Below are 22,521 nucleotides of genomic sequence, written 5' to 3'. Positions count from 1 at the left end.
TGGCTAAAGCACCGAGAAACCAACTTCAGATTCTTGAGATTTCTATGGGAGGATCCCAAGGGCTCTCCTCTCCTGTAAACACTGGATGTGGCCTGTCTGGCTCCTGCCCAGCCTGTTTGAATAGGGCTGGTCAGAGGCAGGATCTCTCTGTCCCTCCTCGTTCAGTTATCCATCTTTGTGTGTTCTGCCTCTGAGCTCAAACCCTACTCTTCTTTGTCCCTTCCCCAACCCCATAAAATATCTTCCAAAAGGTAAGGGACTGCATCCAGGGAGCATCAGTCCTGTTCATGGCTCTCAGACCTGCTGTAGCTACACAGGCATTCTCCCTTTTCACCCTTCTCAGGGCCTCATCCAGCCCTGCTCTCCCCCCACCAACCCAGGCCAAGAAGGGAGGGAACCTTGGAACAAACTGTTCTCACATCCTCTCCTAGTCTGGGAGACACACCAGCATCTCCCAACACCCCACAATTCACACAAGCAAGCCCAGGTCCTGATCACTGTGTGCCCACCACCCACCATTCCTTTCCCATCTTGCCCCAGTTTTTCCTCATCTGTCTTGGGCTCACTCACTCCTCTGCCTCCCTCTTCTCTCCAACCTCATCTAGCTGGCCCTCCAAATTTTTCTGTCCCCCCCTAGTTGTTTTTTTTTGGGGGGGTCTATTTTGAGAGAGGATTGTTTTTGGGGGGAGGTGGGGTTTTCAAGGTAGGGTTTCACTTTGGCCCAGGCTGACCTGGAATTCACTATGTAGTCTTAGGGTGGCCTCAAACTCTTGGTGATCCTCCTACCTCTGCCTCCCAAGTGCTGGGATTAAAGGCATACACCACTATGCCCGGTTTTGAGACAGGATTTTTAATAGGTAGCCTAGGCTGGCCTGGAACTCAGGATACTCCTGCATCAGCCACCAGAGTGCTTCGCATTACAAAGGTGTGTGCCACCACCACATTGGGTGTTCCTTAATTTGGGATCTCTTCCTCAAAATACATCTCTGTGTCTTTTGTTCTAGGAGTTCACATGTCCCTGGCCCCACACCATCTTCCCCACAAGGGCCTTCCTCATTCTTTTTTCTCCCTCAATTGCTTTCTGGAATACTCTCTCTTCCCTCCCTCCCTCTCACATGCACATTCTGTCTCCCCCCTCTTTCTCTGTCTCTTTCTCTTTCTCTTTCTCTGTGTATGTGCATGTCCTACTCTCTTCTCCCTAAATCTTTCTCTTCAAAGTGCTGACTTCACCCTCCCCTGGTCTTGCCTAGGCACAGCTGCTATTTTTTATTACTATTATTTCCTGGACTAACCCTCTACTTCCATTCTCCTCCTCTATTGGGCTCCTCCCTCAGAATTCCTAGGGCTCTCTTCATCTGTGTATCTGTCCTATTCTCATTCCCTCAGTAAATGTGTGACCTCATAATCTTTCTCCTGATCAGTGCCCTGATTCTCCCACAGTCCTCACTCCCACTCCACCCCACCCAATCTGTCTCTTCTCTTCTGTCTTGGTATGTCCTTCTGCCTCCCCCAACCATCTTTCCCTTCTTTATCCCTTCTCCACTGTTTATACACATCCAAGACAAGGAGCCCAGGTGACAGCAGACCAGGCTGAGGTGCCACCTCCCCACATCAGCCCAGAGGGCAGCCTTCTTGAGTCCCTCCAGCTCTCCCTTCCCCCAACCCTTGCTCCCACCTCCCTCCTAGCTGCCTCCTAATGCAGCTGCAGCAGCCCTGTTGTCAGGGCAACCACAGCTGGCTGGGCGGGAGCCCCTCCACCCCATCCCCCTCTTCTTTCCAGCAAGGCAAGGAGGAGCTGGGACAATGCCAGAAGGAGGCGAGGTGCAGGGGCAAGAAGGTGGTGGAGGTGGGGGCTGGCCACAGTAGCTTCTTCCCCAAAGAGGCCCCTGGATCCCCTTCTAGGTGATGCCCCAAACCAGACTAGAGAAGAAGACCACCGTGGGCAGAGGGGTCAGGCCCAATTTAATACACAGAACAAGTTAATTCACAGCAGAGGCAGGCAATAAAGGAGACAAGAGGGGGCACTCCTAGACTGGGGGGACACCCCCCAGGCCCTCCACTTCCCCCACTTGCAGTCTCAATTTCCCTTTTTTTAAACCCGAACAACAAACACACACAACCACAAGAAACAACCACACCCCCTCACCATCCTTAAAATGGCCAGTGAGAGGTAGGGAGCAGCCCAGCCTGTCTGGGTAGGGAGGGGGCTGGGAAGGAGGGAAGAAAAATGAGTCCATTGCAGTCTGTGCTTCTCATTCCAGCAGGCGCTGGCAGGGGCCCACTTCACTCCACTGACCGCCCCCAGCCACCCACACCAGGCCTGGCAGGCACCAGGTGAGTGTAGGGTAGGGCTGTCAGGGAGGGGCAGAAGAGTTCAAAGCCATAGTACACATCATGCAGTATCCTCCATGTGCACTGGGAGGGAGAAAGAGGTGGACACTATGCCCTCCCTGCCTTGGCACAAGGGAGGAATGGTACCCACCTCAAATGAGTAGATGGGACAGCTGCAACTCCAGAATGGAGTGGAGAGGAGCCAGGCAGGAAACTAGCATAGCTAGGTGCCCAACAGACACTCAGCGGTACCCCCTCCACCCAGCCAGGCCTTATAGGACTCTTTGTATATATTAATTTCCTTTTTTTTTTTTTTTTTACTTTTTTGTCTTTTTCTTTAGAAAAAGGCTCTGTCTATATCCCCGACTGACGTCTACTACCCCCCTGTGACCGCCCAGAGGCGGGGTATGGCTTTGAGGGGAGCAGAGGCCCCTGGTGCCCATTTGCCAAGGGATGGGAGGGAAGATAAGGGGAAAGTCCCTTCTGGGCCCACCCACCCACAGGGTGACATTCAGCTAGCAGAGGGAGGCGCCTGGCCTCCTCTAGGCCTCACCCTTGGCCCTTCCCACTGGGAATACTGGGTGGGAAGGACCAGGAACTCCAAGAGGCTGGAGGAGGGCAAGCACCACCTAGAGGCCCAGAGGTCCGGGAGAAGCAGAGGCAGGCCTAGGTGAGGGTGATGTAGGCAGAGGCTTTCTCTTTCAAGTGCCGAAGACAGAGGTGACAACTCCAGCTTCCTGTGGGGGTGGACACAAGACAGAATTAGACCTCAGCACAAGAAGGGTGGCCCCCACCAGTCTTTACCCAGAGCACATGGTCTCTGCCAATATTACATCCCCACCCACCCCCATGTCACATCAGGCCTACCACTTCCCTCACCTTCCGGGGGCTCCGCCATGGGGGGGCTCAGGCAGTACATGTGGTAACCCCGATCGCAGTCATCACAGAACAGCAGCTGGTCCTGGGGGGTGAGACCCGCCCAGCTGGCACCCTGGGGGCATGGGCACCAGAAACCAGGGTGGGGGCCTGGGGAAGGCGCTAGGTCCTGGGGGCCTTCCAAGAGAGCAGGCACTGAGGTCTGCACTGCTGATGTGCTTGGACAGGTGAACAGTTTTGTTTGCTATCAGCACACAGCATGGTCCAGGTTCAACACATTGACTAAGCTGGCCTGATACCAGCTCTGGGGTGGTTGGAGGTGGGTTCAAATCCTGACCCTACCATTTTCTCTGCTGACTGTGAACAGGTCATTTATCCCCCCTCTTCAGTGTGCATTGAGAAAGAACACTAGACTTGCAGGAAGTCTGGGAGATGTCTGGTTCCATGAGCAGCAATAGCTGCATCTGTACTTGCTCATGGTGGGGAGGGAGACCTCTGGGTGGGCAAGAGGGGGGCTGGCACTGTTCCCAAGAGGTGAGGCAGGCACTCACATCATTCTCCGAGGTGCCACACAGGCTGCAGGACTTGCACTCGATGCACTGCCAACGGTATGTCCGCACGGCCGCAGTCATATTAACGGTGAACTGTAAACACGAGGGGTGTCCTGGGGGCCGAGGGGCAGGACGCAGCTAATGAGTCACCATACTCCTGGGAGCCTCTGACCCCGAGGTTAAGAATAGCTTCATCCAGGCTAGAGCAATAGCTCAGCCAGTAAAGGTACTAGCTTGCAAAAGCCTGATGGTCAGGGTTGAAATCCCCAGTGCCCATATAAAGGCAGATGCACAAAGTTGCACATGTGTCTGGGGTTCATTTGTAATGGCAAGAGGCGTTGGAATACCCATTCTCTCTTTCTTTCCTTGCAAATGAATAAATAAAAATATATGTTTTTTAGAGCCAACTGTGGTGGTACACACCTTTAATTCCAGTACTTGGGAGGCAGAAGTAGGAGGATTGCTGTGAGTTCAAGCCCAGCTTGAGACTACACAGTGAATTCCAGATCAGCCTGGGCTAGAGTAAGACCCTACCTCAATTTAAAAAAAAAAAAAAAAAGAAAGAAAGAAAGAAAAAAAGCTGTGTCTCCTCCTTGGTGCCCAATACCCAGAAGCTAGGCTGCAGGCAAGCAGTGGTGTGTTGGCACAGTCTGCTACCCAGCCACCATGGCAACCACACTCTGCTCTTCACAATACCATAGCAACTGCATTCCATTACCCACAGTGCTGTGGCAACCACATTCTACCACCCACAACACTGTGGCAACCACAGTCTGGTTAACTATGGAGCTGAGGCAGCCACATTGTTACTCACAGTGGAGCAGCCAGCATATCTGTTAGCCACAAGAATGTGGCAACCACCTTCTCGCAGCCACAATTCCATAGCAACCACTTCCACAACAGGGTCCCCACACGTGCATTTCATGGAGCCAAAGGTCATTTCCATATTGTGTACCCGCAACCGAACTGTCATTGACAATACTTAGAATGCCAATGTATTAGTCATTCTCCTGCCCTAGTCCAAAGACACCTGCAGCCACTGCTCACAGCACCTATAGCAGTTGCATACAACTTTCAACATGCACTGCCCACAGCTCCTGATACCCATAGCCATTTTCTTTTTATTTATTTATTTGACAGAGGGGGGAAGAGAGAGAGTGAATGGGCACACAAGGGCATCTAGCCACTGAAAAGGAACTCAAGATGTGTGTGCCCCCTTGTGCATCTGGCTAATGTGGGTCCTGGGGAATTGAACCTAGGTCCTTTGGCTTTGTAGGCAAATGCCTTAACTGTTAAGCCATCCCTCCAGACTCCCATAGCCATTTTCTACACTGCCCACAGCACCTAAGAGCTACTGCTCACAGTGCCTGACAGCCACTGGCCACAGAACCCAACAACCACAGCCACTGACAACAGTGCCTAACAACCACTGCCCATTGTGCCCAATATCCACAGCCCATCGTGCCATAACAACCACATTCCATTATGTCAAATTACCATGACAAGCATATTTCACCATACCATGACAACCACAATCCATTACCTACTCCCATGAAGAATGCTCAGTGTACCACCTATGAGACCACCATGGGAAAGCACATGACAACCACAATCCATTACCTACTCCCATGAAGAATGCTCAGTGTACCACCTATGAGACCACCATGGGAAAGCACACTGTATTAAGCACATTTCTACAGCAAGCAATCCTGTTATGCACAGCACCCAAGCACTGCAATTCAGCCCATACTTCAGCCCCTAGCCACAAGGTCTTTGTAGCTCCTCACTATTCTTAATGCCACAAAAGCACACATCACTGCAAAAAAGGCCATGGCACCCACCTCACATTATTCCCTACTCCACAGTGAACCCACTCAGTCCTCCACAGTCCTCAGCCACAGAGGCAGCCCCCTTGGCTCTGCTTAGTCTTGGTGCTCCTGGGAGGCTCTGGGTATAGTCTTTACCCTGCCATCCATTCACCAGGTCTGGACTCTAGGGTGTCCTCTCCTCCCAGCCCCAAGGAACCTCCAATGGAAGTGTCACCTGATCGTCCACAGTCTGCACAGGAGATGAGATCCTCGGGACACCCTGTCTTCTTGGAGCCCCCCAAACAGAAGTCACAGTAGCCGTTGGGAATGACAGTGCCATCTGGCGCCTTCTTGGCTGAAAGATAGCAGGCAGCGATGGGCACAAGGCACACCATCAAAGGCTGCTGCAGAAGTAGGGATGGAGGGAGGCTTCCCTACCTGTGTGCTTCCTTTGTGCCTCGGGAACCCAGGCCAATTCTTTGTAAAACTCTGGGAGTGGAGGGACAAAGAGAGGAGCTCTCACCATAGGCAAGGCTCTACCTGTCCCCAGCCTCAGCCCCTGGGGTGAAGCCTTGGACCAGGCACAAGGGAGGTGAGGAGGAAGTGCTGCCTCCAGCTTGGCCAGTGGCTCAAAAACTAGGGAGAGGGAACCCGGGCCTGGTGGCGCGCCTTTAATACCAGCACTTGGGAGGCAGAGGTAGGAGGATTGCTGTGAGTTCAAGGCCACCCTGAGACTACACAGTGAATTCCAGGATAGCCTGAGTTAAAGTGAGACCCTACCTCGAAAAAGAAAAAAAAAACCTAGGGAGAGGGGCAATAATTCTCACTAGTACCCTCAACTCTTTATTTCATAAAAGCATGGGAAATAAACACAGCCTTAGCAAAAAGACCCTGCCTACCCTCATATCACATAGCTACCAGGCAAACCATGTTAGCTTGCCTAGGTCAAAATTCAGCAGATGATTCTGGCCAAGACTTGGTATGGAAGCATATTCAAGGAGAAACGCAGGAGCATAGAAAGCGCCTGGATATGCAATGGGCCTGGCCTGAGGACTCTGCAAATCTTGCTCTGAGACATTCATGAGAGGTAATTCCCCTCTTCCTCCGTTCAGCTGCCATGCCATGGGATGGGCATGGGTGGGTTCCAAGAGATCCTGGCCACTGACCTTGCCCCTGGGCTCAAGCATAGCAGAGAAATTAGCAAGGGAGGCCCAGCGAGGGAGGGAGTCATCTATCACCCCCCTTCCCAAGCTATAATTGAAACAATAAATCAGTCCCAGAAATATTATGCCCAGCCCAGAGAGAGGGGAGAGAAAGAGGGAGAGGGTTGGTTGTCATGGCAACCCCAGAGCAGCATCCCTATGGTCGGTGGGGGAGGGAACGGCTGAGCTGGAGATTTTCCAGAAATGTCAAATGTGCCCCCAACCCAGCCACCACCAGGCTCCCCTATCCCTATCCCACCCATCCCTGAGCATCTCACCACCCATGCCCAACCCGCAGACTCACGTTTGTGGTTGTTTTTCCGGTGGAAGGGCAGGGCGTGGCGCTCGGTGTGCTCCTCCCCCTCCTCCTCTGCCAGGTGGGTGTGGGTGTAGTGGTAGCTGAGCCCGGGCCGGTTCTTATACCGCTTCCCACAGACTGATGGGCGATCGAGCAGGCGGCTGTCAGCCTCCCAGGCCACCACCTCCACCTCCAGGATCACACCACCCCCTCTGCCCATTATCTGAGCCCCCCACCCAGGTCAGGACCAGAGGAAGGACTATGAGGGAGAGGTCACTGGGTCTCATGCTCCCTCTCTCTTTTCCCCTCTGCAGAAGGACTCACTATCACAGACATACGGCTTGTCTCGGTCCTCCAGGGAAGTGGTGTCCTGGCGTTTCCGGAGACCTCCAATGCCATATGCCTGGGGGAAGGAGAGTTGAGAGTGAGGGCCCAGAAAGCCAGGAAAGGTAGCTATCACATTTGTTTTTGTTTTAATTTTTATTTGTGTGTGTGTGTGTGTCACACACACATACTGCTGCAAGCACTAAATGCCCACCCAGCATTACATGGGTAGTTGAACACCTTTAACTATTGACCCAACCCCAACCTTTTTGTTTTATTTGAGGTAGGGTCTCACTCTAGCCCAGGCTGACCTGGAATTCACTATGGAGTCCCTGGGTGGCTTTGAACTCACAGCAGCCCTCGCACCTCTGCCACCCAAGGGCTGGGATTAAAGGCGTGCGCTCCAAGCCAGGCTTTCCCATCAGTTTTTAAATGTTTTGCTGTTGCTGCTGCTACTGTTAAGTCTCTTCTTTGAGACAGGATCTAACTTAAAATTCTATACCCAGGCCAGCCTTGAACAATCATGCAGTGATGCCTCTGCCTCCTGAGTGCTGGCATTACAGGTGTGCACTACCACATTCCACTAAGCTTCATCATTTGTATGTGAAACTCATTTGAAGAAATTGTAAAAAACAATAAAAATAGCATCAAGTGTGGTGGCACACGTCTTTAATCCCAGCATTTGGGAGGCTGAGGTAGGAGGATTGCCATGGGTTTGAGGCCAGCCTGCAACTACAAAGTAAATTCCTGGTCAGCCTAGAGAGAAACCCTACCTTAGGAAAAAAAAAAAAAAAAAGCAAAAAACAAGAAACAAGAAACAAACAAACAAAAAAGGTTTAGTGGAGGAAGCATGAGCATGCAGGCTACCTCTGGAGCTTAAGGCCAGGCTGGAGCTACAGTTTCAGGTCAGCCTAGGCTAGAGTGAGACCTGCCTCAAAAAAAAGAAGTTGCTGAGGGGACTGGAAAGATGGCTTAGCAGTTAAGGCATTTTCCTGCAAAGCCAAAGAATCCCAGTTTGGTTCTCCAGGATCCACATAAGCCAGATGCACAAGGGGGCGCATGCATCTAGAGTTCCTTTGCTGGAGGTCCTGGCGTGCCCATTCTCTCTCTCTCTCTCTCTGTCTCCCTCTTTCTCTCTGTCAAATAAATAAATAAAATATATTGTAAGTTGGGCGTGGTGGCGCATGCCTTTACTCCTAGCATTTGGGAGGCAGAGATAGGAGGATCACTGTGAGTTCAAGGCCAGCCTGAGACTACATAGTGCATTCCAGGTCAGCCTGAGCTAGAGTGAAACCCTACCTCACATACACACACACACACACACACACACACACACAATGCTGGAGAGATGGCTTAGCAGTTAAGGCTCTTGCCTGCAAAGCCAAAGGACCCAGATTCAATTTTCTAGGACCTATGTAAGCCAGATGCACAAGGTGGCGCATGCGTCTGGAGTGGAGTTCATTTACAGTGGCTGGATGCCCTGGCGTGCCCATTCTGTCTCTCTCTCTCTCTCTCTCTCCCTCCCCCTTTCTCTAATAAATAAATAAAAATAAAACATTTTTAAGAAAAAATGTTTTTTAGAGCTAGGAGTATGGCAGAATGTTTGCCTAGCCTAGCATACGTAAGGTTGTGAGTTCCATCCCCAGCACTGCAAAAATAATAATAAAATCTCCCCAAGCAACTGGGAAAACTTCCTAACTATGGATCTTTGAATCTCTCTCAATACGGCTATGAAAAGAGTTTGTGTTTTTTTTTTTATTACTGTCTTGGAGGTTCTTTTTGTTTGTTTGCTTGCTTTTAGACCAGAATTTGCTATGTAGTAGTGCATGCTGGCCTAGAACTCAGTATGTATCCCAGGGTGGACTCAAGTTTGTAGGAATACTTCTGCCTCAGTCTCCCAAGTGCTGGGATTACAATCATGAGCCACCATAGTCAGCTCTAAAGATGGTGCTAATCAACCACACGGTCTCCATTTTGCTGATGTGTAATATACTAAGCTTAGGTGTTCTCATCCATAAAATGAGTATAAAAACAAATAACAACAACAACAAAAAAAAGATGTTGAAAGCCAGGTATGGTGACATACGCCTTTAATACCAGCACTTGGGAGGCAGAGGTAGGAGGATCACCGAGAGTTCAAGGCCACCCTGAGAATTACAGAGTGAGTTCCAGGTCAGCCTGGGCTACACTGAGACCCTACTGTGAAAAAAAAAAAAGGAAAAGAAAGAAAGAAAGAGTATAAACCCCTTAACCCCTTCATATTGCTCTGGGAATGAAATGGGATCAGACTCCTGCACGGGGAGGGGCTGACCACTGCCAATGCTCAGCACCTGACACCTGTCCCTGAGGAGTGTGTGAGGAGACTTTTCTGAACAATACCTTCCCTTTGGCCCTATTCTTCCTCCTGGGAATGTCTTCCTCCAAGTCTTCCACCTCGAGATCGTGCGGAAACTCCAGCAACTGCTGTTTCTAAGCCCAGGAGAAGGGAGATTTGGGGTCAAGAAGGTGGGGGCACTGATGAAGATTTAGGGCGGGAGGGCAAGTCAGGGGGCCTTCTACAAGGAGAGGACGTCTGAGAGGATGGCGATATGGAGTACCCCAAGGCCCTAGGGAGTCAAGGAAGGCTTCAGAGCAGGAAGGCAGAGTGGGAGGAGGGTCCTACCTGACAGTCCATGATGGTCTCTTCCTCCTTCAGCTCCACTTTCTTCTCCCCAGTCTCAGCACACAGCAGAGCCTCAAGGACTGGCCCTTCTGGAAGGCCACCCTCCTTCTTCAGGGGTGCTTCGCAGTCTGGGGACAGGCCACAGGGGATTTCAATTGAGGAGGATGTCATCAGACTGCTCAGGTCAGGGGGACCATGCCCCTCCCTTGTGGGAGGGAACAAGCTTTCCCACACTCAGCCAGCAACAGATACAAGGATTCAACCTAAACTCCTGGGAAGCAAGCCCAGACCCTAGGGAGCTGTGGCCACACCCTCACATTAGTTGGATACACTTAGGTGGAAAAATGGCCAGATCACTGGGTAAACCCAGAAACCCTTAAGAATAACAAACCATCACATAACGGATCTTCATAAATACCCACATCCATGTAGGGGTACCCCAGACATTATATATATCCAAGCAGGGCTAGATAGATCATCTGCCAGTCAGCCACACAAAGAAAGGAACACTAGACACTCTCCGAAACAGCCAGATACACAGAAGAGGGATAGCTAGACCTTGAATATACCCAAGACACTCAGAAAGAGATGCTGAGACATGCAGATAAACCTGAACTCACACGAGGAAAACACAGGTAAGATCTGCACACACACACATCTGAGGAGAAGCACCCAAGGTACACATATAAACATATACAGGGAGACATTCCATTGAGACAATCCAACACAGGAAGAGACAGCCAAGTGAACACTCTAGTATTACTGAATACAAGCCGACCTCCACACACACCTGGACAGAGGAAGAGAAACAGCCCAGTTTCCTGGACAAATTCATGAAGCACCAAGTCCAAAGAGACTATGGACCAGAACGCATGTGCAGAAAAACACCTAATGAAATCATGAACAAGAAGACTCTCCCTCTCACAGACTCCCCTACATCAGGACCACTGTATGAAGAGACAGCTAGATGCCCTGATAGAACCAGACAAATGCTGTAGGAGCTGGCTACCCACAGACCAACCAGACACATACAAGAAGCACGCCTTCTGATACACTGGGAAACACCTAGAAAGAGATAGGCAATCAGCTACAGATGGAAAGAGTTACAACCAACCCTCTAATACAGCCAGCACACAGGAAGCTAAATACCAGATCCTTCAAGCACAAGACATAGATGCATTCCATCACACTGAGAAGGAAGTACAGTCAGACTTGATGTGTGTAGACACATAACACCATGCTCTTCAAACACATGGGTACCAGGGCCCAAGTAAGAAGTACAACTGGAAGCCTAGTGGCTCAAAGAAAGTTGTAGGATCTCAGGAATTCACACACAGGGCAAGCGGCCTGCCAAAGAGACAAGAGGGAATCTAATGATGAAACTAAAGCAGCAGCAATTAGGTTGGGGACATAGATGGGGCCCCAGCAGCCATGGGGACACAATTCCACCCACCAATCTTGTACTCGCAAGGCCGGAGCCTCGGGTCCTCCAGGATGTTGAGCCTCCGTTTCTTCCTCCAACAGCGGGCAGGATAAGTGTAGATCTGCCCTGGGGCCAAACCTGGAGCAAGAACTGCAGTAAAAGAGCAGGTCTGGAAAGGCAGGGCTCCGCCCCACCCCGCTCTCTGGGCCCTGCCGGTACCTGGCCCGCGATGGGTCTTCTCCATCCAGATGTAGCAGTTGTTCTGGGCCACGCCAGTCTGGGAGTCCAGGAAGGGCAGGCGGAGGCTGCGCTCCGCACACAGGCGCGCGTTGTAGCTGCGGCAGTGCTCAATGGCCTCGCGGTAGAAGTCTTCGCCTAGGCTGGGGGTGGACGAGCGGCGGGCCGGGCGGGCAGAAGGGTGGCTGTCAGCAAAGGCTGAAGCCTGCAAGGCCAGCAACCCCCCCCCCGGGCCCCACCCCCTCCGGCCGGGCCACTGGCTCCCACAGGTCCGACCCTCCAGCCTCACCTCTCCCCTGTCCTCCCTCCCCTTCAGACCCAGGCGGGGTGGGGCTAGGGGGGTCCACCAACCTGGGACTCAATCAGACCTCCAGCTAGAGTGTTCATGCACACTATATAAACAAACCAAACACACTGGGACACATCCACACACGAGCATACCCAAACACAACACAAACAAATCGCACATGGCCATGAGAGATTCACACACAAAGAGAAACATGTCCCAATACTCACAATGGAGAAAAGACAAACCACACATACATATCCCAAGTTACATAGTGTGGAAATAGATCACATAACCATCCAAACACAAAGAGACACAATATAAACAAATTACCCACAAAGACCCACAACATGGAAACAGATCATACTACACACACTTCATGACACACACATTTAGACAAATGTCAAAAGCCTGGGAAGCTAGAAGCAAATTACTCACATGTGCGCTTACACAAAGATTCAAAGACATGACATAAATCACATACACAATACAAAGAAATCACACAAATTCACGCAGGTGCACCCACACATGCACACTTATAAAACATAGACAGTCAAATCCACCCATAGTCACACAAAAATGTACACATACATACACAGATTCCTACATATCCAAATACACAGAACACAAATGATGTAGTTCCAGCAGACATATGCACACGGTCAAAAACCCAGATATATACATAGTCCCCACGCATGCAGAAAACAAAAAGCAGAACACAAATAAGTCACACCACACACCCACTACACACCCCAAGACAAAGATGGTGAGGACTCCACTCGAGTTTCAAGGCCCTCATGTTCCCAAGCCATTTCTTCACCCTCTCCCAAATCCTGGTGTCACGGACCGAGGCTTGCCCCCTCCCCCTAAAAAGACCAGGAGTCCCCACACACACACACCCTCCAGGAGCGGCACGTCCGACACCATTCCTACCAAAGATCCACGGTCACATACACTCCCACCCACCCCCTAAACACGGTGACAGCCCCTGACACCCTACCGGCCCCACCCCCAGGCACCCCCCCACACACACACACATACACACACACACCACGCACGCGCTCTTCCCGACCCCCTCCTGCCTGCACCTCAGGGGGCCGGGGATGACCGTGGCCATCTTGCTCCCCGGGTCCTACCCCCAGCAGGTCCCCGCCGGGTCGGTCCTCCCAGCAGTCGGGCGGGCGCTGAGGCCGCCCATCCATTCATTCCTGGGGGCGGGAGCACGCGGGTCTCAGCCAATCAGGACGGCGGGGTGTGCCTCCCAGGCCATGCTGGGAGTGGTAGTCCCGGGCGGTCCGCGGACAGGGGATGGAAGAGCGCAGGCACACACACAGCCTAGTCCCACGTGCACAGACACATGCACGCACACCCCTGCACATGGCAGTTTACACACCTTCACACTACACTCGCAGCCTCACACACTCAGCTACAGACACGCAACTTTACAGGTACCCGCCTAGAGGTCTCACCAACATGCCCGCCCTCACGCCAGGTCCTCCTAAATCCAAAGAACCCATATCCTTTTCCCAAGACTGTCCCCTATTGTCACCCCACCCAGCTCCATTCCTCTGCAGGCCTGACTGCAGCCTCAACAGTGAGAAAATGTTTCTGCATCTTCTGGGTTTAAATCCCAACTCTGTCACCTGGTGACATGTGACCTTGGAGAACTGACTTAACCTGTCTGGGCCTCAGTTTCCTCATCCGTAAACTAAAGATAGTTCATTAGATTGTCTGAGGACTGAGTCAGTATGTATACGTGTTTGGTTTCATTTGGTCATTTTTGAGATGAAGTGGGATCTCTCCAGACTGGCCTTAAACTCCATATCACTCTGCCTAGTTATGGTAAAGTGGTTGTTTTGTTTTGTTTTATTTTTTTCGAGGGAGGATTTCACTCTAGCTCAGGCTGACCTGGAATTCACTATGTAGTCTCAGGGTGGCCTCGAACTCCTGATGACCCTCCTACCTCTGCCTCTGTAAAAAAAAATTTTATTTTTTTTTCTCTTTCATTTATTTATTTTTTTTTTAATTTTTATTAACATTTTCCATGATTATAAAATATATCCCATGGTAATTCCCTCCCTCCCCACCCCCACACTTTCCCGTTTGAAATTCCATTCTCCATCATATTACCGCCCCATCATTGTAATTACATATATACAATATCAACCTATTAAGTATCCTCCTCCCTTCCTTTCTCTTCCCTTTATGTCTCCTTTTTAACTTCTCTGTAAAATGTTTTTAAAGATACCTAAATCTGTGAGTTCAGGGCCAGCCTGATTTACAAAGTTCCACATCAGCCTAAACTAGAGTGCAACCTGCCCCAAGGGGAAACAAAGATAACCAAGCAGGGGCTGGAGGTACAGCTGAGAGGTTAAGGAAAGTTTAACCTGGACTCAATCACAGCTCAAAATGAATAAATAGTACCTAAACTCAATAAGTTCACTTATTCCACAGAGAAAAAACAGAGTATGTGACATGTACTGAGATGTAAAGTAGTGACGCTGTTATTAGAAAGAATAATGTAAGCCAGGCGTAGTGGTGCACGCCTTTAATCCCAGCACTCAGGAGGCAGAGGTAGGAAGATTGCCATGAGTTCAAGGCCTGAGACTACAGAGTTAATTCCAGGTCAGCCTGGACCAGAGTGAGACCCTACCTCGAAAAACCAAAAAAAAAAAAAAAAAGAATGAATGAATAATGCTTGCACATAGTAGATGCTTGTTGAATGAACACTGAGCATCCGTCGTGTGCGTACCTCTCCATGGTGAAACAATTATTACCCTCACTTTCCAGATGAGGAATCTGAAGCTTTGAGAGATGACCTTACAAGCCGTCAGCCCCTGGCCACTATTTGAAAGTGGGACTGAGAGAGGATTCATGCACCCATTTGTTCATCCACAAGGCAGCCTTTACCTCCTTTTGTCTGTCACTGACACCCATATAGATCCAACCCTAAATGATCTTCAGAGAATGAGCTGACCTACTGAATCACACATGCACACACATGCACACGTGAGCATACACACATACACCACAGCTTCACCCTCTTGAGACTTGGCATTCTGATTGGAATGGCTGAATGAAGTAACACACTCATAAACACTTACTTATCCAGCAGGGCCCTCCAGATTATTACTGTGAGAGACCCACTGGAGGCCTCCCAAATTGTCACTTCTGTCTCTCTCTCACACACACACACACACACCATACATATACCATACAACTTTAGTTTAGACTTAGCTCCCTTCCACAAAGGCCTGCCCCCCCCCCCCAACTGATGCCTTGACTTGTCCCTTCCCTTATTCTAAAGTGAGTGTTTGATTCAGCTACAGCCCAAAATGGTAACAAGGGGATTAAGGGAAGGAGTCTGATATAATCTCTCATCTCCGGGCCCTTATAGTGGCCCTCAGACCTTATTCACAAACACCATACTCCAGACCCAGCTCAGAGGGTGTCCTTGGCATCTTCCTCTCTAACCTTCACCACCCTCCAGATTGCAAAACATTCTCCACTTGCTCCCATACTTCTATCATGGACCCTCCCTCCCACACCTGCCCACCCCAGATCCTCGCCTGACTATAGACACCTTGTCACCTCCCCAGAAGCCCAGGCTGCCACTAGGAAAGGACCTTCTCTTTCCTTACCCATCACCTTCACAGACCCCTCTCTGCATACTCTTACTAACATTTGGCCTCCTAGTCCTCTCCAGTGCCTTGGGTAGGAGCTGGACCACAGAGGAAATCAATAATTATATTATTGTTAATAATCACTGCTTTTCCTTTTGTTTTCTTTTGAGGCAGGGTCTCTCTCTAACCCATGCTGAACTGGAACTCACTTTGCAGTTGCAGGTTGGTCTCAAACTGATAAATATTCACCTACTTCAGTTTCTCTAGTGCTGGGCTAAAGATATGTGTCACCACCTTGGCTAATAATCACCACTTTTGGTCAGGCTCAGGTTCAGGGCAAGCTTCTTTACAAATACAGTCTCTTTAGGCTTAGGGAGATGGCTTAGCAGTTAAAGGTGCTTGCCTGCAAAGCCTGCTGGCCTGTGTTGAATTCCTCACTACCCACATAAACCCCAATGCACAAATGACACATGTATCTGGAATTTGTTTGCAGTGGTTAGAGGCCCTGGCATGCCATACTTTCTCTCCCCCCACTCCCACTCTCTGTTTCTTTCACACAGTGCTAACAAATAAATAAATAAAATAAAGCCTGGCATGGTGGTGCATACCTTTAATTCCAGCACTTGGGAGGCAAAGGCAGGACGATCACTGTGAGTTCCAGGCCAACCTGAGACTATAGTGAATTCCAGATTAGCCCGGGTTAGAGACAGACCCTACCTCAAAAAAAAAAAAAAAAAAAAAATTGGGGTTGGGGATTTAGCTCAATGGATGAATGTTTGCCTACTAAGTGCTAGGTCCTGGGTTCAGTTTTCAGCAGTGGGGGTTGGGGGGATAGGGAGACAGCCTCTTTAGCTGGGTCTAGTGGCTCACACCTGTAATCCCAACATTTGGGATGCTGAGGCAGGAGGATTGCTACTAGTTTGAGGCCAGGTTGGGCTACACAGGCTCTGTCTCAAAAATACCTAAAAGTAATGCCAGGCATGGTGGTGCATGCCTTTAATCCCAGAGGCCTAGGCAGAGGATTGCTGTGAGTTCAAGGGCAGACTTAGACTACATAGTGAATTCCAGGTCAGCCTGAGCTATAGCAAAACCCTACCTTAAAAAACAAAAACAAAACAAACAAACAAAAAATAATTATAACATGGGATGGAAAGATGGCTTAGGGGTTAAGGCACTTGCCTGTGAAGCCTAAGGATCCAGGTTCAACTCCCCAGAATGCACATAAACCAGATGTACAAGGTGGTGCAGGTGCACAAAGTGGGGCACAAGTCTGGAGTTTGCAGTGTCTAGAGGCCCTGGCATACCAATTCTCCCTCTCTATCTCTCTCTCTCTCATAAAAAGATTAAAAATCTAAGCCAGGCATGGTGGTGCATGTGTTTAATCCCAGCACTCGGGAGGCAGAGGTGGGAGGATCGCAGTGAGTTCAAGGCCACCCTGACATTACATAGTGAATGAATTCTAGGTCAGCATGGGCCAGAGAGAAAGCCTACCTCAAAAAAATAGAAAAAAAATTAAAAAAACTAAAAAACTAGGGGTTGGAGAGATGGCTCAGCAGTTAAAGGCACTTGCAAAGCCTGCTGGCCTGGGTTCGATTCCCTGGTATCCATGTGAAGCCAGCTGCACAAAGTGGCACATGTGTCCAGAGTTCCTTTACAGTGGCAGAAGGCCCTGGAAAACGCTTTTGTTCTTTCTTTCCCTTTCTCTCTCCTTGAAAATAAATAAATAAATGGTTTTGGAGGATTGTTTTGTTTATTTATTTATTTATCTATCTATCTATTTATTTTGAAGCAAGCCCAACAGACTGGCCTTTTTGTTTCTTTTCTTTCAAGGTAGGGTCTCACTCTAGCCCAGGCTGACCTGGAATTCACTCTATAGTCTCAGGGTAGCCTCGAACTCATGGCAATCCTCCTACCTCTGCCTCCCAAGTGCTGGGATTAAAGGCATACAAGATCATGAAAGTGAGAGATAGAGAGAATTGTCACACCAAGGCCTCCAGCCACTGTAATTAAACTCCAGACGTTTGTGCCACCTTGTGCATCTGGTTTATGTGGGTCCTGGAGAACTGGGCCCTGAGTCCTTAGGTTTTGCAGGCAAGTGCCTTAACTGCTAAACCATCTCTCCAGCCCAAAATGACTTTTTTTCTAGGGGGAGGGGTTGGAGGTAGGGTCTCACTCTAGCCCAGGCTGCCAAAATGCTTTCTAAAAAGCTGAAACTAGCCAGGCACGATGGTACACGCCTTTAATTCCAACACTGGGGAGGCAGAGGTAGAAGGATCTCCATGAGTTCAAGGCCAGCCTTGACTACATTGTGAATTCTAGGTCAGCCTGGGATAGAGGGAGACTCGACTTCAAAACACCAAAATAGTTGGGCGTGGTGGTGCAAGCCTTTAATCCCAGCAGCACTAGGGAGGCAGAGGTAGGAAGATCTATGAGTCCGAAGCCACCCTGAGACTACATAGTTAATTCCAGGTCAGCCTGAGCCAGAGAGTGAGGCCCTACCTGAAAGAACCAAAACTAAATAAATAAGTGTCATTGATGATGACAATGAAACTCAAAGGAGAAAGTTAGTGGCTCAAGACAGGTGTGAATTCAAGCAGTTTGTCCCAATGGGCTCATGCTCCCAAAGGTGTTTGACTCTGGCATTCTTTAGGAGCAAGAAGTACGGACTTCAACCCAGCTGACTCCTTGGGATGACCAAAGGGAGATAGTATGCTCCTGCAGCAAGCTCACACCCTTTCTCTAAGGGGTCTGACTGGGTCACATCGGGGGCCAGATACACAAACCCACACAAGGACCTCAACTTCCATTGATTTGAGGATTCACCCCTTCAGGACAGATCTCTAGTTAGGGTGAGAGAGAAACAAATGTGTCACCATCACCAACCCAGGTGCCAGACACCTAATCCTTGCCCTCTGTTCACAGAAAGGCCACATGTGTAGGTTCTTGTCTGTAAGTCCCCGCCCCCTCCGAACTCTCATCCTCCCTACCCCACCATCCCAGAAAACAGAAGCGACTGGGGGAAGGGCACCGCTGTCCCCCCCACCCCCCACGTTCTCCAAGCTCAAGGTCAAGGCAACAGGGGGTGGGAGGAAGTGAGGAGGTCGCCCGGGCCCCTTTGTGCAGCGCCGCGGGCGGGCGGGTGCACACCCTCCCTCCGCCTCCTCCGTGGGGCCGGGGAGGAGGAGGGGAGTGCTGCTCAGACCTGCCGAAAGGGAGGAGGAGGAAGAAGGGAGGGAGGAGGAGGGAGAAGGGAAGGAGGGAGTGAACGGCCGCGCGCCTGTCACTCGAAGCCCGTTGACAGCGCCTGGGAAAGGGGGTGGGGAGCGCCAGGACCCGGGATCCCGAAGACCGAGCAATGACAGGGAGATGGAGGGGACGGAAACAGGAGAGAAGGGGAGACCGTGAGGGGCGGCACGGAGGAGGAAGGGACCGGAGAGGCTACTCCCGACCTGGCGTCCGGATTCCCAGCCGCGGGGCCGGGAGGAGGCTAGCGAGCCAAGAAGAGCCGAGAACAGACGGCAGAAAGGAAGGGCATCCCCGGAGAGGGAGGGCGCGCCTATCCCAGCCGTCGCGCCGAGGCCCCGCAGCTCGGGGGATGAAGGATGCTCAGGTCAGGCGGGTGTGGGCGGGCACAGGGAGGGCGCCGCGGTCGGCGCAGACGGACGCTAAAGCACGTCGAGGTCTGGACGCCCGCGGAGGGAAGAGCGGAGACAGCGGGAATGTGGACCGAGACCCCGACGTTTCCGCTCCCACCGGCGGCCGCGTGCGCGGGCCGGCGACCCCGGAGGAGGAGGGAGAAAGAGCGAGGTGCTGCAGTGAGCAGGAGGACGCGGAGGTCGTGGAGACCGCGGTCGGGACTGGCCCCGCCGGGCGGGCAAAAGCTCGGAAACACCGGGGAGCCGGGCGGACCAGGGGACCGCCCCTGCCCCCACGCTGGGTGGGGTACGGCTTCGCCAGCCCTCGCCCCCGCCACATTCCTTCAGTGACAGCGACAAAGAAGAGACGACCCCGAAAGGGCTCCCGTCCCCAACCCCATGGGGCCTGGGGTGGAAGGTCGAGGGGCGCACGGGGTTCCCCATTCAACTCCGGTCGGCGCGCGGCGGCCCCTCCCCGGCCCCAGGAAGGGCGGGGGAAGAAAGGGCTCCTGGGGAGGGGTCCCGGCAGGGGCGGGGACGGCGGGGACACTCACGACTTGAGCGGGTTCTGAATGGCGGTGGCCATGGCCCGCTCGGCTGGGCCGCCTCCTGCCCGGGGCGCCGCCGCCGCCGCAGCCGCCGCCGCGCGCGGGCCCGAGCCGACCTGCGCCGCCCGCTCTGCCGCCCAGCGCGTTACGATTTCATTCATTCTCAAGGCTGCGGCGCTAGCGGAGCGGGGCGGGCCGGGGGCGGGCCTCGGCCAATCCCCGCGCCTCCCGGCGCACCACGGGACGCGCAGTCTGGGGGCGCGCGGCGGCGCCCGAGGGCGCCCCTACCGGGACTACACGTCCCAGGGGGCGTAGGGAGGACCGCCCACCCATTGGTTGCTGGGGATACTGGGCGGGGCGCCCCCAGAGCATCCTTCAGTCCCACCCTGGGGGTGCTTGGTTTTCAGCGGGGACTCTGTACACCCTCCAAGCACCGCGGTAATTCTCAGCTTCTGGGGTCATCCCAGAGTCTGTGAATGGCCCCTGGGTCTGTTGAGTATCCTCTGCCTGCTCATCTTGTTTTGGAGCAAAGCAGTCCTCTGTCGATGAACAGCACAGGGTTAGCCAATGTCTTTGTTCATTTATTGAGAGTCTGTTATGTGAAGACACTTTCCTAGGCACTGGGAATGTAGCAATGAAAAAGACGACGTCCCCACTCTTTTGACATTCTAAGCCTGGCTTGTTTGCACAGGCCTGTAATTCCAGCTACTGCGAGGCACAGGCAGGAAGACCAGGAATTCAAGGCCAGGTTGGGCTCTATAATGAGCCATCTCAGGAAAAAAAAAAAAAGTTAGCACTGTAGTGAAGACAGAATAAACATGAAATTAATGGAAAACATCTCAGAGTGATAAATGTTATAGAGAAAATAAAATAGGCCAGGCATGGTGGTGCATGCCTTTAATCCCAGCATTTGGGAGGCAGATGTAGGAGGATCATGGTGATTTTAAGGCCACAGTAAGCCTACAGAGTGAAGTTCAGGTCAGCCTGGACCAGAGTGAGACTCTACCTCAAAATAAATAAATAAGAAAAGAGATTCTTTTGGAAACAGAACAGCTTTTGTGAGGAGTGCCTTGATCTGAGATTTGAGAGGTTACTAGACCTGCATTATCTAGCATATTTAGACACAGGGATCTTCATGTGCAAAGGCCCTGGAGTAGAGATGATGTTGGCCTGTTAAAGGTCAGTGAGAGCCAGGCTTAGTGACGCACACCTTTAATCTCAGCACTGTGGAGGCAGAGGTAGGAGGATCGCTGTGAGTTCGAGGGCAGCCTGAGACTACATAGTGAATTCCAAGTTAGCCTGGGCTAGAGTGAGACTCTACCTCAGAAAACCAAAATAAATAAATAGATAATGATCAGCGAGAAAGCTAGGGTAAGCAGAGGAGAGTGAAAAAGGAAATAAGGTTAGGAAGAGAGCAAGAATCCAGATTCTATAGAGCCTTGTAGACCAGTGTGTTAAAAAAAAAGGGTTTTGTTCTAAAAGCCATCCATCCTGATTCTTCTTTCTCACAAGCATGTCACACCCTCAGCAAATCCTGTTATCTCATTTGTCTAAATTGTAGTACTACAGATTGAACCTAAGGCTTCAGGAATTTTAGGCTGCAGCTGAGCCAGCCTCCAGCCCCTCACCAGTGGCTTCTAGGCAGGTACTCTACAGAGTCACACCTCTCACTCCTAAATGCTGGCCAAACCCTCTACCACTGACCCATGTCCCCTCAGGCCCTTACTGGTGGATTGTAGGCAAGTGTTCTACCACTGAGCTATATTTCCAGACCTTTTTTGGTTTTCATTTTATTTTGAGACAGGAGCTTATTAAATTACCTAGGCTGGCCTTGAACTCACTCTGTAGGCCAGGAGAGTCTTCTGCCTTCTAGGATTACAGACCTGTAACACTAGGCTCAAGTAATATATATATATATTTTGCAAGTTGAGAAAAAGGAGTTAATGAGAATGGTCATGGGGCATGCCTCTTGCCTCTGCAAATGAACTCCAGACACATGCACCACTTTGTGTGTCTGACTTTATATGGGTACTGAGGAACTGAACCCAGGATGGTAGGCTTTACAAGGAAGTGCCTTTAACCACTGAGCAATCTCCCCAGCCCAGCTAATATATTTTTCTTCTGAACATTTATTGTAGGCTGATACATATTTAATCATTAGGCTCATTGCCTGGTTCCACTCACTAGAACACTGACTTTAGAAGCCAAGCATAGTCACACATGCTTTTAGTCCCAGCACTTGAGGCTGAGGTAGGAGGGTCGCTGGGAGATTAAGGCTAGCCTGGGGCCACAGAGTGAGTTACAGGACAGTCTGGGCTAGAATGAGATCCTGCCTCAGGAAAAAGAAATGCTGACTTTATGTGTTGTCCCATCCACATCTATGTCCCTGCTACCTAAAACAGAGTATGACAAACAGTAGGTGCTCCAAGTTATTTGTTGAATAAATAAAAGTACCAGTTAGGACCCTGGCATGGCGGTGCACACCTTTAATCACAGCACTCAGGAGGCTGAGGTAGGAGGATCACTGTGAGTTCGAGGCCACCCTGAGAGTACATAGTGAATTCCAGGTCAGCCTGGGCTAGAGTGAGACCCCTTCTCAAAAAACAAGTACCATCGGGAGGCAGAGGTAGAAGGATTGCCATGAGTTCAAGGCCAACCTGAGATGACAGAGTTAATTCCAGGTCAGCCTGGACCAGAGTGAGACCCTACCTCGAAAA

The 22,521-nt window shown here is 51.0% G+C and overlaps 1 protein-coding gene across 13 annotated transcripts; it reads right to left on the bottom strand.

The window, feature by feature from the left end:
- Nucleotides 1-1,943: 1,943 nt before the first annotated feature.
- Nucleotides 1,944-19,876, bottom strand: Dpf1 (double PHD fingers 1). 13 transcript variants are annotated; one of them, XM_045155270.1, is made up of 12 exons: nucleotides 19,811-19,876; nucleotides 11,695-11,855; nucleotides 11,506-11,613; nucleotides 10,053-10,180; nucleotides 9,770-9,859; nucleotides 7,391-7,469; nucleotides 7,073-7,204; nucleotides 6,005-6,055; nucleotides 5,802-5,921; nucleotides 3,759-3,871; nucleotides 3,211-3,322; nucleotides 1,944-3,068 (listed from the first exon to the last, which is right to left on the bottom strand). In XM_045155270.1, the coding sequence occupies exons 1-12, from the start codon at nucleotides 19,840-19,842 to the stop codon at nucleotides 2,998-3,000; spliced, it is 1,197 nt and encodes a 398-aa protein (XP_045011205.1). In that variant the 5' UTR covers nucleotides 19,843-19,876; the 3' UTR covers nucleotides 1,944-2,997. The 13 variants fall into 13 exon arrangements, with proteins under 13 accessions (XP_045011205.1, XP_004659962.1, XP_004659961.1 ...); XM_004659905.2 differs by having other exon boundaries at nucleotides 3,211-3,292; XM_004659904.2 differs by lacking the exon at nucleotides 19,811-19,876 and adding an exon at nucleotides 13,087-13,199.
- Nucleotides 19,877-22,521: the final 2,645 nt, after the last annotated feature.

The sequence above is a fragment of the Jaculus jaculus genome, chromosome 7 (assembly GCF_020740685.1).
Source record: "Jaculus jaculus isolate mJacJac1 chromosome 7, mJacJac1.mat.Y.cur, whole genome shotgun sequence".
Lineage (NCBI taxonomy): Eukaryota > Metazoa > Chordata > Mammalia > Rodentia > Dipodidae > Jaculus > Jaculus jaculus.
Note: the sequence above shows the minus strand (reverse complement) of the source record. Positions and strands in the feature narration are given on the sequence as shown.